Here is a 14,923-nt window from a genome sequence, read left to right on the forward strand (position 1 = left end):
TTAAGTCATTGGACTTTTTCAAAGACAAAGGAGGACCACCACTACTACCATTATCAATAACATTAGTGAACATATTAGCTCTTCAAAGAAGTTTTTTCATCACAACACACAGAACTGACTGAACTCAAAGCCTTAATGTCTGTGGGCTTTGCTGGGTGGCAGCCTGTGGGTCTGAAATGTATTAAAACTGTTGGAGTTATCTGGAAAAAATGGTGTGGAAAAGATAAGGCAGCCACAATTCAAGCAGAACCAGTAGTTAACAGCAGTAGTTTACCTACTGACAACCTAGACAAAACAGTCCCAAAGACCCCTGAAGACCCCAACAATGCAGCAGCCAGAAAAGCAGATCACAGTCTAAATGCACAGTTAGACTAGCAGATAATTCCAGGAAATCAAGTAGTAGAGTCAGAGGTAGAGGGGAAGTTCCAGGGGGATGCAGCGTAGTCTACAAGGTGACTGAGGTATAATGACTTTCCATTTCTTTCTTCATTGCTATTTAATTAAATGACTTTCATTGACCTAAAAGCATGTTTGGTTGGTCTAATAAAAGAGAGACAGAGAGACTCATGACCTGTTGTTCTGAGTAATTGTCAACTTCTCCCTCCTCAATCCCTTGATTTTGAGTTGGGTTTCGGGAATTCCCGTATAAAATGTACCCCTAGTTACTACACCTATTACCATGTTGAATGAGTGTGACCATTTGATTTTTGTTGATATAAGGCTTTTGGGTTCACATTCTATTTATTCCCTAACTATTCTGGGGAATGAAACTAACTCTTTCACAAGAGATTATCCTAATGTAAAGGTTATGTTTCGTGAGTAAACACTGGAATAGCTTCTTTCCGCTATGCAGATCAAGTTCAGGATGCTGACCTTCCTGGGAATTTTCTACTCTAACTTGTCACATGTTTATGTAGCGGGTGTCTTTATGTGTTACAAATGTAGATTATATGTGTCCACATGGATCTGTCTAGATGTGACTCACAGGAAGATAGCTATAGTTATTTCCAGAATCTCATACACTCACTTTTCTCCAAGGGAGACTTTGATTCTTACCAAGAGAGGAACAAAAAAATTAGGGTCATAAGGCTAGCTATTGGGATCTTCTCAGAGGGGAAACTATGTTAAAATTATGTCTGTCACCTTTCCTAAATATTGTTGTTTTTGCTGTTTAGTTGTTTCTCTGCTGTTTGTGTAGAGGGTCACAGACAGTGGGGGAACTCTGGATAAGGTATAAGACCCTTCAGCCCAGAGGGAACCTGCTGACAATGTCTGGGTCGGCTCCCACCTCCCTTAAGGGCTTTCTGCCTTCCTGAGAAGTCACAGGGCACTGACCTGTGTTATGATTGAAGCAGAGTGATACCAGGTGGAAGAGTGATACCAGGTAGCAAACTACGTACAATAGCAAGTTGTTTATGTGGTTTCACAAGTGGCTTATGTGGTATTATGTGGTATGTTTTGGTTACATAAGGGTATGAGGGTATATAAAGGGGGAGAGAATTTGGAATAAACAGACTCCATATTTCCACCATTCTCTGGACTCTTGCCTCATCACTTCTCCACTAAGATGGCACATGGGGCTCTAGAAAACACAGTATAGCCACCCCAACTTGGGGTCTCTAGAAAGCAGGACACAACAGTTTGTGAGCCCATCTGGGATTCTCTTGGCAAAGATGCTGGAATGGTTTGTCACTTCTTTCTCCAATTCATTTTACAGATAAAGAAACTGAGGCAAACAGGATTAGTGACTTGCCCAGGGTCACATAACTAGTAAATGTCTGAGGCCAGATTTGAACTCAGGAAGATGAATTGTCATTTCAGGTTATCCATTTGCTCTATCCATTGTGCTATCTAGCTGTTCCTAAATATTTGTAATCTAGAGAAAATATTTTTTAGGTTCAATTGTATTTCTGATTGCTTACTAATTGCCTTTACTAATAACAATACAGAAAAGGTATGAAAATGAGACTTATACCAAATAATAAACAGAATAAATAACTTCTCCCATGGGTAGTATTATGATCTCAGTTGACAACATAAAATCATAGATCTCACAGAAAGGGAAATTACCTAAGGTCTACACGCAGGGATCCTCAAACTACAGCCCACAGGCCAGATGCAGCAACTGAGGACATTTATCCCCTTCACCCAGGGCTATGAAGTTGCTTTATTTAAAGGCCCACAAAACAAAGTTTTTGTTTTTACTATAGTCTGGCCCCCAACAGTCTGAGGGACTGTGAACTGGCCCCCTATTTAAAAAATTTGAGGACCCCTGGAACTTATAGAAGCTGGGAACAGAGACATGATCAATCTATGTTGATCTTCCCAGACTTTATCTCCCTTCAAAGACCTCTCCCTGAAAAGAACTTGCAACTTCAATGTCTTAGATCTGTTTTCTCCCCCTCCCCACGCTGAAATTCCTAGAAATGTGAGTTTTGAACCTTTGATTACATCCCAGGTCAAAGGAGAGATATTGGTTTATGGGCAGAAGGAACTGAATAGAAAAACCATAAATTTTACCAACCGTGTAGATACACAGTAAGCTTCTTGTCAAATGTAAAAGCCAAAAGTGTCTTTGTTTTATTTGCTTTTGATGCATTTCAGCTGTTTAGTCCAGTCCTTGTTTTTAGAGCTGAACAGTGAAATTCACAATTTATGAGCCCAAGAGTTGAAGGTTTTAAATATATGTGTGTATGCATGTATATATTAATATGCATGTATATAAATAAATGTATATATAAGTATGCATTTATACACATGTAAATGTGTGTGCATATTATATATCTTTATCTATCTATATCTATATTATAGACTTGCCCATTTGTTCCACTTTTTAGTTCTTTCCATATTACTGCAGGTTTTTGTTTCTACCTTGAAGTGAAGCCAGCGGAGGCAGATTTAGATACGTCTGTTTACATAACCTCTCATTCATTCCCTTCTGTGAAGAGTTACCTGATTTCCTGAAGGAATAGGACCAAAAGAGAGGAAGGTAGTTTCTCTCAGAGAGAGGACCAAAAATATTTTTTCAAAGGAGTCCAAGATCACAAATTAAAGTAGACCTCAGGAAAAACTAATTTTCACTTTAACCATTTGTATGTTTTTACCTTAACACCCAATTTATTCTAAGTAGTCCTTTAAATAATCTCTAAGGATGCTTCTGAAGTAAAGAATATCTTGTTAAACCAAGTATGGGACAATTTTTTGCATTTAACATTTTTGTGTAGTAAAATGCTATGCCACTTAAAACATAAAGGGAATCTTAAAGCAATAGCTGATGGGTCAAGGGTTTCACCATACCTTCTGGTTAAATGCCATACAAAGGACTGTATTGTAGCAGGGAGACATTAGAGTTTATTTATCAGGGTACCAGGACAATTAGATATATAGGAAAATCAAAGGTTAGATTGAAAAGGGCAGAAGCTTGAAACAGAAATACCAATTAGAAGGCTATTGCAATGGCTCAGGGAGAGGTGATGAGAGCCTGAAATAGGGAAGTGGCTGTGAGAGAGAGAGAAGGGGACATATGTAAAAGATGTGTAGAGAAAGAAATTGCACTATTGTGCAATAGATTGGAAATGTAGGGTGAAAATGATTCAAGAAAACTTGGAAGTATAATACTTCTGAACTGGAAAGATGCAGCTCACATGAGCAGTCAATAAAAGCTGAAGAAAAATCACAAAACAATGCTGACTAGCTCGAAACAAATTTATGTTACATAATTCCAACTAGACCCTCTTTACAATGAAGCAATCTTTTTACACCTTCTTAACAAATTTACTCTCCCCCTTTCACAGAGGCTTTTCCAGACCTTTTCATCCCCCTTTCTACTTCCCTTATTTTTCCTCCCTACTCCCACCTTTCCTGATCTCTTTTCTGAAAATCTCAATTCATATTTCACTGGAAAAAATGAGGCCATTCAATGAGTGCTCCCTTTTCTCCTCTCTTCCTCATCTCATATTACCCAGAGGTCTTCTGCCATTACTTCCTCCTTCATTCGTGCTTCACATGAAGAGGTAGCCCTTAAATTCCTCTATATGCACAACTGATCCCATTCCATTTTGTTTTCTCCAGCAGATTGACTCTTTTATCATCCCCACTTCCACTGATCTTCACTATTCCCCCATCTAATGGATGGTTTCCTACTGCCTATAAATGTGCCTTCCGCTCTCCCATTCTCAAAAAGTCCTCACTTTATCTGACCATCCCTGCTTGCCACATCCTTTCTCTGTCCTCCCTTTTGTGGCTAAACTTCTTGAAAAGAATATAAGCAACTGATGTCTTTATTTTCTTTCTTCCCACTCTCTTCTTAAATCTTAACAATCTGGTTTCTGACTTCTTTATTCATCTTTAACTTCTCTCTTCAAAGTTACAAGTGATCTCTCAATGGCCAAATCTAATGGTCTTTTCTCAATCTTTATCTTGACCTCTGTCAGCTAGTCAGTGAACGTTTATTAAGTGTCCACTTTTGACAGGTACTGAAAATCAATGGGGACACAAATACAAAAAAAAGAGTCCCTGTCCTCAAGAAGTTTTTATTCTAATAGGGGGAAGACAAAAGGAAGCTAGAAAGCAGGGAAGGGAAGGTGAGGAATGAATTGGAGATTGTAAAGAAATCCAAATGAAGTGCTAGTGATTGGAAATGCAGAGAAGATTGTCCTGGGCCCAGGCCCTTCTTAAATGGAGATTTTGGAGCTCAAAGCTCTGCCTTCTAGTCAGAAGCTTCAATTTGGAGGGTGAGGTGGGGAGGGGGAAGAAAGGGCCAAGGTTACTTATAGATGTGAGTACCAAGGCCAATTCAGTCTTGCAATCTTTAACACTATTGTTCACCCTCCTCTCCTTGATGCTTTTCTCATTAGGCCTTTGTGACACTATTCTCTTCTGGTTCCCCTCATACCCATCTAACGCCTCATCAATTTCACTTGTTAGATTCTCTTCCAGCTCACGCGCATTGATTTTCCACAAGATTCCGTACTGGACCTTCTTTTCTTCTTCCTTTTTTTCACTTGATGATCTCACCAGCTTCCATAGATTCAATCATATCTATTCTCAGGATGCTCAAATATGTTTATCCTGTCCCAATCTCTTGGCTGACCTCCAGTCTCAAATCTTCAACTGCCTTTTAGGTATCTTAAACTAGATGTTCTATTACTATTTTAAACTCAACAATTCCAAAACTCATGATCTTTTCCCCAAAAGCTATCTAGACACTCCTGTCTAGAGTGGAGACAGGATGGATAAATTAACAGTAGACTCTGATTCTACATTATTCCAGGAGAACACAGTTTGGGATTCTTCCTGACTGGGGTAAAGAGTAAGTCACATCACACATGGAGTCTCAACTGAATGTGATCTGGAAAAATATGGCAACAGCAGTGTCTCTATGTCCTGCACTATCAAATGTTCCACTATTATTTAATTCTTGAGGAAACAAACAAGCACATTCATCTCATGAGTATGCAAATTTACTGTTGTCTTTAATAAATGGTAAAATTATCTGTATGCCAAAGAATTATTTTAAAATCAGTTCACGGTTTATTGTCAGTAAACTTTTGACTACCTATTCTGTATACCTATATATCCTGGGACCCGTTAAAATTTCTCTAAGAGAGCGCTAGAAAAAAAAGTTTTAAGAGGCCCTGATCTAGCCTACCTTCAAAAAAAAAAAAAAGCTTGCATCTGCAGAATTAATGAGTTTTTCTGTCCGTTTCTAACTCCCGCCACACGGGGTCGTGTACACGAAAGCGCAGGAAAAAAGCAGGAGAGGAGGTGCGCGTGGTGTGTTTTTCTCCGCTTACGTGCTGACGTCACGCTTTGCGACTAACTCTGAAGCCGGAAGTGCGCGGTAGTGGCGGCGGCGTGCGACCTGGGAGCTCGTGGGGCTGCTGTCTAGGAGAAGCAGGGCTGGCTGTGGAGTGGAGCCCCAGGCAAAAGGAACTTCGAGTAGCCCTCTGGAGTACTGCGTGCCAGGCAGCGCGCTGCCGGGCTCAGCATGCTGAAGGCTAGGAGGCTGTGGTGCTTGGGCCTCGGCGGCACGCCGGTAACCTTGCGGCTGCTGCGAAAAATCCGAGGCAGCGTCGGCGGCCTCCATCGGGCTCGCTGGGTCAGCACCAGCTGGTCTCCGGTCGCAGCCGCCTTCAATGTCAAAACGCAGCCCGAGCATAAGAAGCTGTTCGGAGAGCGCCGGGTGAGCGGCCCTCGAGGGGCGGCTTGGGAAAAGCGTTGCGTGGGGAGTGAGACATTCGCGTCCTTGCTCTGCCAGTGACTGCCTGTGTGACCTTGGGCGAGTCACTTTACCACTGTGGGCCTCAGTTTTCCCTTCAACAAAATGGGGACTCGGTGACTCTTAAGACCCTTGTAACCCTAAATCTGCTTTTAGGGCCAACCCGCCCCTATCTCTTCCTGTATGAGAGCTCCTGGGGGCTGCAGGCAAATCGTCTATCAGGGGAGCCCCGTTGGTTTTTGGTTTGACCTTTTGCATCTTTCATTTTTAATCTCTACCCATCTCTACCTTTCCTAAAGGGAAAATGGGAGACTCTGAGGTGCTTGATCGGATGAGGTGTTTGGGAATTTTTACCAACTTGGAAAGGGGAGAGGGAGACCTTGTACCTGACTCCTAGAGCAGGATTGCATTTATGGACCAGAGTGAAGTAACCCAAGAAGGGAAGAACAATAATTTACTCAGTATTACAGAGTTATAAAGCAGGAACTTCACAGTATATCTGTGAGCCCAGCACTATGTGTAATTCCCATTTTCATAGGGAAAATGCAAAGAGGTGACATCTTGGGGGTCATGGAACTGGCAAGAGGCCTCTAGTCAAGCCAGGATATAACATTCACAGAAAATTAAATATAAGATACATGCAAAATGAGCACAAAGTATTTATGGAATTGGAGGAGAAATGGGGAGATCGGGAAGAACTCGAGGTTCCTAAGATTGCAAGGGTAAGGGACAGCATTTCAGGCATGGGAACTGCTTATGCAAAAACTGAGGGAACAGCAAGAAGCAATCCAATTTGGTAGGAAATTAGTTTATTTGCATCTGGAGACAGATTTTAAAGGACTTTAAGTATTTTCTCCCAAGTAAAGAATATAGGGAAGAGGTCTAATATAAAGAACCATGGGGAATGCCTTTGTTTTTCTGGGGTTTCTTTTTTAACTAATAGATAATCTCAAGCCATCCTCTACTGAAGTTCTATTCTGCTGTCTCATATTGACATTATTATATGACACTCCTTGAAGACCAGCCAATGGAGCCCTGAATACTGGCAGATCTTATAGTTAGCTAGGAAGGGTTTATATTATAGGACTAATCAGTCCAACTTAATGTGAAAAGACTGATCATCAGTTCATGAATTATTTTAATCATTGGTATTTTGTGAGTTTGTGAAGGTGAAGAATGTTAGGATGTGTTTTAGTGGAGGAAGGCCCTTCACAAAGGATAAAATAACATCCTTTGAGTTGGAAAGTAGATACCTTAAGTCAGGGCTTCTTAAACTTAACATTTGAGACCCCTTTTCTCCCAAGAAATTTTTACATGACCCCAGGTCTATAGGTATATAAAATAGATAATTTGTTGATAATAAATCATTTTATGACCTCCACATATGGGGTGGTGAACCACTATTTAAGGAGCTGGATCTTAATTGATCCTTAGTGGCTTAATTGGTAGAGAATTTTCAAGAAGTTTGTTTCTAGAAAGTGAAATTAGGGTAGAATTGATTCATATCAAATATAAATCACTGCAAGATGCAAGATGTAATTAAATAATGTTCTTGCTAACTATAAACATGCTTTTCTGAAATGTTATAGTATAGTTCCTTTTTCTCCTTATATTTTTCTCTAGATAATCCTTCCTTACTCAAATCTACTTTATCTACTAATGATTAAGTAGATAGTCCTCTGATTACTACCATAAACTTGGAAATTTGTAAAGCTATGAGGATTTTGTTCAAGACTCAAGCAACTTTCCACAGTGATGGATGGATTTAGATTTCCTGAGTATAGGAACTTCCTCTCTTGATGCAGACCTCTGCAAAGCACTGAGCTTCTTTATACTGAGTAACTCTACATGTTTTCTCATTAGCCCTCCATTGAGATCTGTCTAATTCAATAGACTCTTGTGTATATTTTTGTTTAAAATATTGTCCCTGGATAAAGTCCTGTTTATCATTTCTTTTGTGATCCTGGATTCTATGCCAGCTTCAGTCTGTCCCTCATCTCTCACCTAGAAGGGATACTGACTTCCTTAGTATCAACCTTGAGTTTCTCACTTCAGGAAGGTTTATCATTAACTTGCAGGGTGATTAACTAACTTTTTGACTAAAAACAACATTCAAACACCATCTATGGGATTGGAGGGAGGAGAGCTGTAATATGTTGGAGAGAGGGCAGACTCAACGCTAATCATCTCTGATGCATTTCATATTTAAAAAAGTCTATTGTGTACAGAATGTAAAACACTGGGAAAGGTACAAGATTCAAATAAATCAAAATCTATGCTTTCAAGAAAAATATAGACTGGAGTAGGAGTTCTAATCCTGAAGTTCATGAAATTGTTTTTAAATAAAAATTTTAATAATTACCTTATAATTGATTTCCTTTGCAATCCTATGTATTTCATTTTATTTATTTAAAAACATTCTTATAAGAGGTCCATAGATTTTGTATGGCTAATGGTGGGGAGGGGAGGAAATGTGGTCTGTGACACAGGTTTAAGAACTCCTGGTACAGAGGACATTTTTGTTATTCTTTTCATTTGTAGCCAACTCATTTGCCATTTCCTTAAGCTCATTTTACAGGATTAAATTACTTAAATTACTTGTTCAGGGTCACACAACTAGGAAGTGTTTGAGGCAAAATTTGAACTAAGGTCTTCCTGACTCCAGGCCTTACACTCTATCCACTGCTTTACTTAGCAGCCCTGTGGAGGAAACACAAAAAGGTATATTACAATGCATGGTGTTCCCTAATAAATGCATTAAAAAATTATTTTATGAAGATGGAGATCTAAGCTGAATACTCATTCTTGTGTAAGGAATGGATTCTTTCTAGAATTTATAGACAGTCCTCTGGGAATCCCAAAGAGAATTGGACTGGGTTTGAATACTCTCTGGCATTTCAGTCTGATCTTAACCAAGTTATCTAACTTCTGTGAGCTTCAGTGTTCTCTTGTGTAAGGGGCATAGTATAAAACAACTTATGTTGTCTTGTAGTGAGGATCAAGTGATGTAATATATACAAAAGACATTGTAACTCCAAAGTAATTTATAAATGTAAGCATTTTTAAGGATCAAGATTAGTAATAATGTTGCTCACGATCAAATCTTAAAAACAAGTTTACAGATTTTTAAAATGTTTTTCATTTATAAAACTTAAAGTAGAAAAAATTACAGGAATGTACTTTCATTGTTTTTCAGAAAAGGAAGAGAAAGAGGAATATACTTAATTCTTTTTGTCCCTAGAGGACAGAACTAGAAGCAGTGAGATGATGCTTTTGAGTCAAATTTAGGTTTAGTATAATGAAAAGCTCACTGAGAGGTGGGTTTAAAAGTACAGTGGGCTACTTTGGAATTAGTAGATTCCCATCATTTCATGGTTACATACTCATTGTGCTACTTTGGCAATAGTAGATTTCCCATCATTTTATGGTTACATACACATTGGGAATCTTATAGAGGGGATTTTTATTCAGTTATGAATTAGAATACAATGTATCTGAAGTGAGAGTCCATAAATTAGGATATCTGGGAAAACTTGTATGAAGGTTAGCATAGAATGTTAAAAGAGAAAAGGAGATTCAGAGGATTTAATTTAATTATTAAAAACCTGATTTTTAATTAATAATTATTTTAAAAATTATTTATTTAAAAACTTTGGTTTTTTTTTTTTAACAAAAAATACCAATTAATCTAACTTGGGTAGAACAAGTCAGGTAAGGCTGTTCTCTAACATGAGGTGAGTGTACTAATGTGGGAGATGTGGAGGTGATAATAGTTATAAAATAATGGAATGAAGCAGCTGAAAATAGGATTGCCTTTGGAAACAGTACTGACAAAATTTATATTTCATATTTTGGTCATAAATTGAAAATATTCTTTGAATTTTAGGGTCTGTTTGGTGTCCCAGAGCTAAGTTCTCCTGAAGGATTTTTTGTTGCACAAGAAAAAGCCCTAAGACAAACTGAGTCTCTAGTAGAGAGTGCATGTGCTGCACCACCTGGACCACAAACTGTGTATATCTTTGATCAGCTTTCAGATGCCTTGTGCAAAGTGGCAGATTTGGTAAGATCTATTTTAAGGCTTGAACTTTTCTCTTTAATAATAATAAAAAATTAATTTGAGCCACATTTGTAATTTTTTTTTTTTCCTGTCAGTAGTGGTGTTAATATACTACAGTACACAAATGTCTATTTGGAAAATTGTATTTGAGAAAAAAAGCAGATTCTCAGATATTATTCTTAACAAAAATATTTACCATTTGTTGTGCAGCTGAAAATATATTGACAATGAAAAAAAGAATCTCAGTATTTACTGTTTTAAGGGAACTTGACATTTAGCATTGCAGATGTACAAGACATCATTAGAAGACCCCTTATTCTCATGACAGAAAGATATACACTATAAGAAATTATATACCTTTATGTCAAAAATTTTCTTGTTACCTTTAAGATAAAATTTTATAAAAAAGTTGACTTTCATGGAACTCTTTAGTAACATCTTTATCATATGTAGAAATATAAAGGAAATTTTTTTGAAAGAGTAAATTAGTGATCATTTGTATTGTGTTAGACTGAAGTTTTTAAAATCAAATTTGACATTTTTGAAAAGGGTATCTTTAGCCTATTTTTATTGATGTAGACACAAGCCTTCTTTGGTTCTAATAGTGTTATTCTGACTTATAACTTACCTCTCAGGACCAAAAAATATGATTTAATTCTTATTCATATTTTTGGAGGGAAGAAGTGGCACACAGGTCCAAAATGCTAGGTCATTTAAGATTATCAGTATTTGTTCTTGGACTGTTTTTTTTGGTTGTTTTTTTCTTTGTCATTTGAATATTATGGTTGCATCAAATAGAAGTATTTACTTCCATTTTTTAGCGTAGCTGTTTGCAAATACTGTGAGGATCTGGTTTAGAAAAGTTTCAAAAATTGTTTACTTCCCCATCCTATCTGTTTATTAGCTTTTCCTGCTTCCTTCTTCCTGTCATAAGAAAGTTACCATCACCTCTCTGACCAGAATACACTTGCTCCAAATCTCCTGGGGTTGGGGGAAATTTTTAAGTTTGCTAAAAGGTCTAATTTTGAGTTTAAAAAATAGATTGTAAGCTCCTTGAGGGCAGGGACAGTATTTTTCATCAACTGTATATGGAATGAGTGTTATTAAATGAATACTGCATAGTTTCAAATGCTTTTGTCACATAACTTGTTTATATCAATAAAAACTTGAAAGCAAATGTTGCTAACTTTAAAATTCCCTGGAAATACTAAAGAATTGACAGCATGGGCATTTGGTTGAGAAATTGGGTTGCTGCCTAATAAGGACTTAGAGTTTCTTAGCATGCTTATTTTCTTAACTTTTCCCAGATGTTTGCTTTCATTTTATTGCATTAAAGTTCATTTTGATTCTTTTTTTCCTTACTCTTCACTGTAGAATAAAATGCTATTTTTCAATCTTTTATCTTGTCTAAATGTGAAATTTTGATCATCCAAATTTTGTATATCTGTTATTGAATAAAAATTTTTAAATATTTCAATATAAAGCAGCCAGTAAGGTTGTCCTTGTAAAAGAGTAGTTTTATTGAACTAGGTTGTGTTCTAATTCAATTGTATTAGACTCCTCTTAATACCATGGTACCATGATACCACTAATATCTTAAATTTGTAATGTAGAATGGCAAAATTATTCCATTTCTCAGAAATAATAAAGCAGTGATGTGTTTGTGTGTAGGGGGATTCAGATTCATTTACCTTATTTCTCCCACCATTTCGCTAAATGGACAAAGTTTTTTTTTTTTAATGTTAAGTACTAGTTATTAATTGAGTATAAGACCCTTAACCTTGCTGGGCCTCAGTTCCCTCATCTGTAAAATGAAAAGATTGAATTAGCTTATAAGACATCTTCTAGTTTTAAGAGCTGTCATTCTTTATTAACTAAAAGAAGTTATATTGGCTCTAGTATGTTATACTTGGTAATTAAAAATTACTTTGTAAATTTCTGCTTAACATTTTATGCATTTTAATTCTACTCTGTTGCTGTTAAAAGAATGTCAGTGATATTTATTTACATAATTATGTGCATTAAAAATGGATTATTATCTTGTGTTGATTGTATTTTATACATTTATTGCATGTGATATTACCATTGCCTTCACAAAGAAAAGCCTAACAAAACATTTTGTAGTTACTGAAATAGTAGTTTGTTTCTGTTAAAAGTAAAATTGTTATAAGGCTAGTAGCTTAAATTTTTTTCACTTACACTTTCATTTTAAGCTTTTTGAAGAAATTAAAAATAATTTAATCAGGTTCTGAATATATTCATTGTAACCCTTCATAGCATTAATATAGAAATCCCAGATTGAAAGTGGAGATTCTAAAAGTCCTGTATAGAAAGTGCTGAGATGAGAGAGGAAAAGGAATATAACCATACTGTCAGATGAAGTTTCTTAGATCTAATATATATTGCAAATACTTTTGCTTTGCAAGGTTATTTTGTGGTACTGAATTAATAGGTATAAACTAGTAGAGGAAAATGCACACATGGAGAGAGAATTATTTCAAATTCACATTTTTAGATAAAGATCTAAATTTATTAAAAGCAATTTTTAAAAATTTCTTTGGAATAACAAGATTTTTCTGCCAAACTGAAAATAAGCTAAAAATGTTTTCTTTGGAGCACAGAATACTTACTACCAGCCTTTATTAAACCAATTTAGAGGAAAAAAATAATTGGTTAAACCAAATAGAAGATGTAAATTACTGGATGACCATTTAAAAATATAAATTTTTATTTGTTTTTAAATCCTGGAAAGTTATTTTCCATCATATCCCCTTTTGGTTTCTCTTTCCCTTTTATCAGGCTGATTTTGTGAAAATTGCTCATCCTGACCCTGCATACAGAGAGGCAGCCGAAGAAGCCTGCAGAAACATTGGTACCATGGTAGAAAAGTATGTTTTCATATTTAATAAAATATTGAGTTTGCATAATAACAATCTTTTCTCTTTTAATACTTCAGCATTGCCAACAAAAGCATTAGATGCCATGTAAAAGAATGTATATCATTTATTTTGTCAGAATGATGAACTTGGGTTGTTCTATTGTTGCTTTGATTAAGTAGTATGTGCCAGTAAAATATGACAAATATAAGTCAATTTCCTGAGCCTGTAAGCAATAACTATGGCCTATAATATTTGTACAGTTTTGATTTGACTTGTGAAATGTCAGTATTTAATGTCCCTAAAATCTATATCAGGAGGAGTTGCTTTGGGAACCAAGAAAATTTCCCTGGTATAGCTGACAGGATAAAAGAGTATTACTAGATATTTTTGATCCCTATTGAAACGTAGTAAACCACAACTGCTTCAAGAAGCTTATATTGTATGGGAATGAAAGTCACCTTTCCTGTTTATGTGCACTTGCTGTTAGAAACCATGACAAATTTTTAGAACTTGCATATTTATTTAATATAAGTGAGAGAAGTGTACTAGCTAACATATTAGTAGCTGAAAATTACCTTTCACTTAAAGTCATACTCTAAAGCAGGGGTCCTCAAACTACGGCCTGTGGGCCAGATGCAGCAGCTGAGGACGTTTATCCCCCTCACCCAGGGCTATGAAGTTTCATTATTTAAAGGCCCACAAAACAAAGTTTTTGTTTTTACTATAGTCTGGCCCTCCACCAGTCTGAGGGACAATGAACTGGCCCCCTATTTAAAAAGTTTGAGGACCCCTGCTCTAAAGCTCCATTGTGGCATGAAATTAACTCTGAGTGGTAATTGAGTACTAGCCTTGGAGGGCCCTGCTGAACTAGAAAGACCTAGAAATGAACTATTGTCAAAGGATTAGTCTACTTAGTAAGGAAGATTGATCTGCAAAGGGTTGATTGTTGGTAAGCAACATTATTACTTTCTCTTAAATTACCTATTATTAATTAGGATCCAGGCTTTTTTATTTCTTTATTCAGAGAATATCCTCGGTAAATAACTCAATCTTTGGACAAGACATAGATGAGATTGGTCTAATTCTTGGGGTGCATGCTGGGTACATGGGACCTTACCTAATTGGAAACCTTGCTTCTGTTTGGAATATAAATAGAATCTAATTTAAGTGAATTCTAGTTCCAAAGCAGAAAATCCATATCTTTGCCCCTCTCCATTAGAATTTAGGGGTAACCTGACACATTTAGGAGAAAGCCAAACAGAGTTGAGTCTGGGTAGAGATGGATTCCTTTGTCCAGGTTGCTGGACGTGGCTGAGTCTCATGATCAAGCCACTTCTCACCAGGAGGAACTGAAAATTTAGCCCACTTACACAAGTTAAGTATTCATCCCCTTATTAATTGTTCACAAGTTTCTCTAGTAGGAGCCTTTGATTACTGAGAGAAACCACTGACCATCAATTTATTGTTTATTAACCAGGCTAATTAATGTTTATTATTATTTACTCAAATTCTCTGGGACTTTTCATTTGTCTAAATGGTCTTTTTAACTTTTGGCCTCATCAATTTATGAAACCATGAAAGACTGAAGAGAAGAGTGGTGTATCACTGGAAATAATCAACTAATGAAATCATGAGTGTTGAAGTAGCTGAAGATGATTTGTATTGATGTATGTGTGCTGCAAGCCATAAAGAAATTATATTTTCATCAAATGACTTCAGTTAGATTTAATGACAACCATGAATCTAGATGTGGATTTTTTTTTTAAA

At 36.5% G+C, this 14,923-nt stretch overlaps 1 protein-coding gene across 1 annotated transcript in view; it reads left to right on the forward strand.

The window, feature by feature from the left end:
• Positions 1-5,833: 5,833 nt before the first annotated feature.
• The window catches only part of MIPEP (mitochondrial intermediate peptidase), a 163,019-nt gene continuing 153,929 nt past the window's right edge, over positions 5,834-14,923 (forward strand). The window contains exons 1-3 of the mRNA XM_051986567.1: positions 5,834-6,184; positions 10,107-10,280; positions 13,077-13,165. Coding sequence (XP_051842527.1) covers positions 5,990-6,184; positions 10,107-10,280; positions 13,077-13,165 — 458 coding nt within the window. The 5' untranslated portion in view covers positions 5,834-5,989. The remainder of the gene's footprint in view (positions 6,185-10,106; positions 10,281-13,076; positions 13,166-14,923) is intronic.

The sequence above is a fragment of the Antechinus flavipes genome, chromosome 3, assembly GCF_016432865.1.
Source record: "Antechinus flavipes isolate AdamAnt ecotype Samford, QLD, Australia chromosome 3, AdamAnt_v2, whole genome shotgun sequence".
In the NCBI taxonomy this organism is placed as follows: Eukaryota; Metazoa; Chordata; class Mammalia; order Dasyuromorphia; family Dasyuridae; genus Antechinus; species Antechinus flavipes.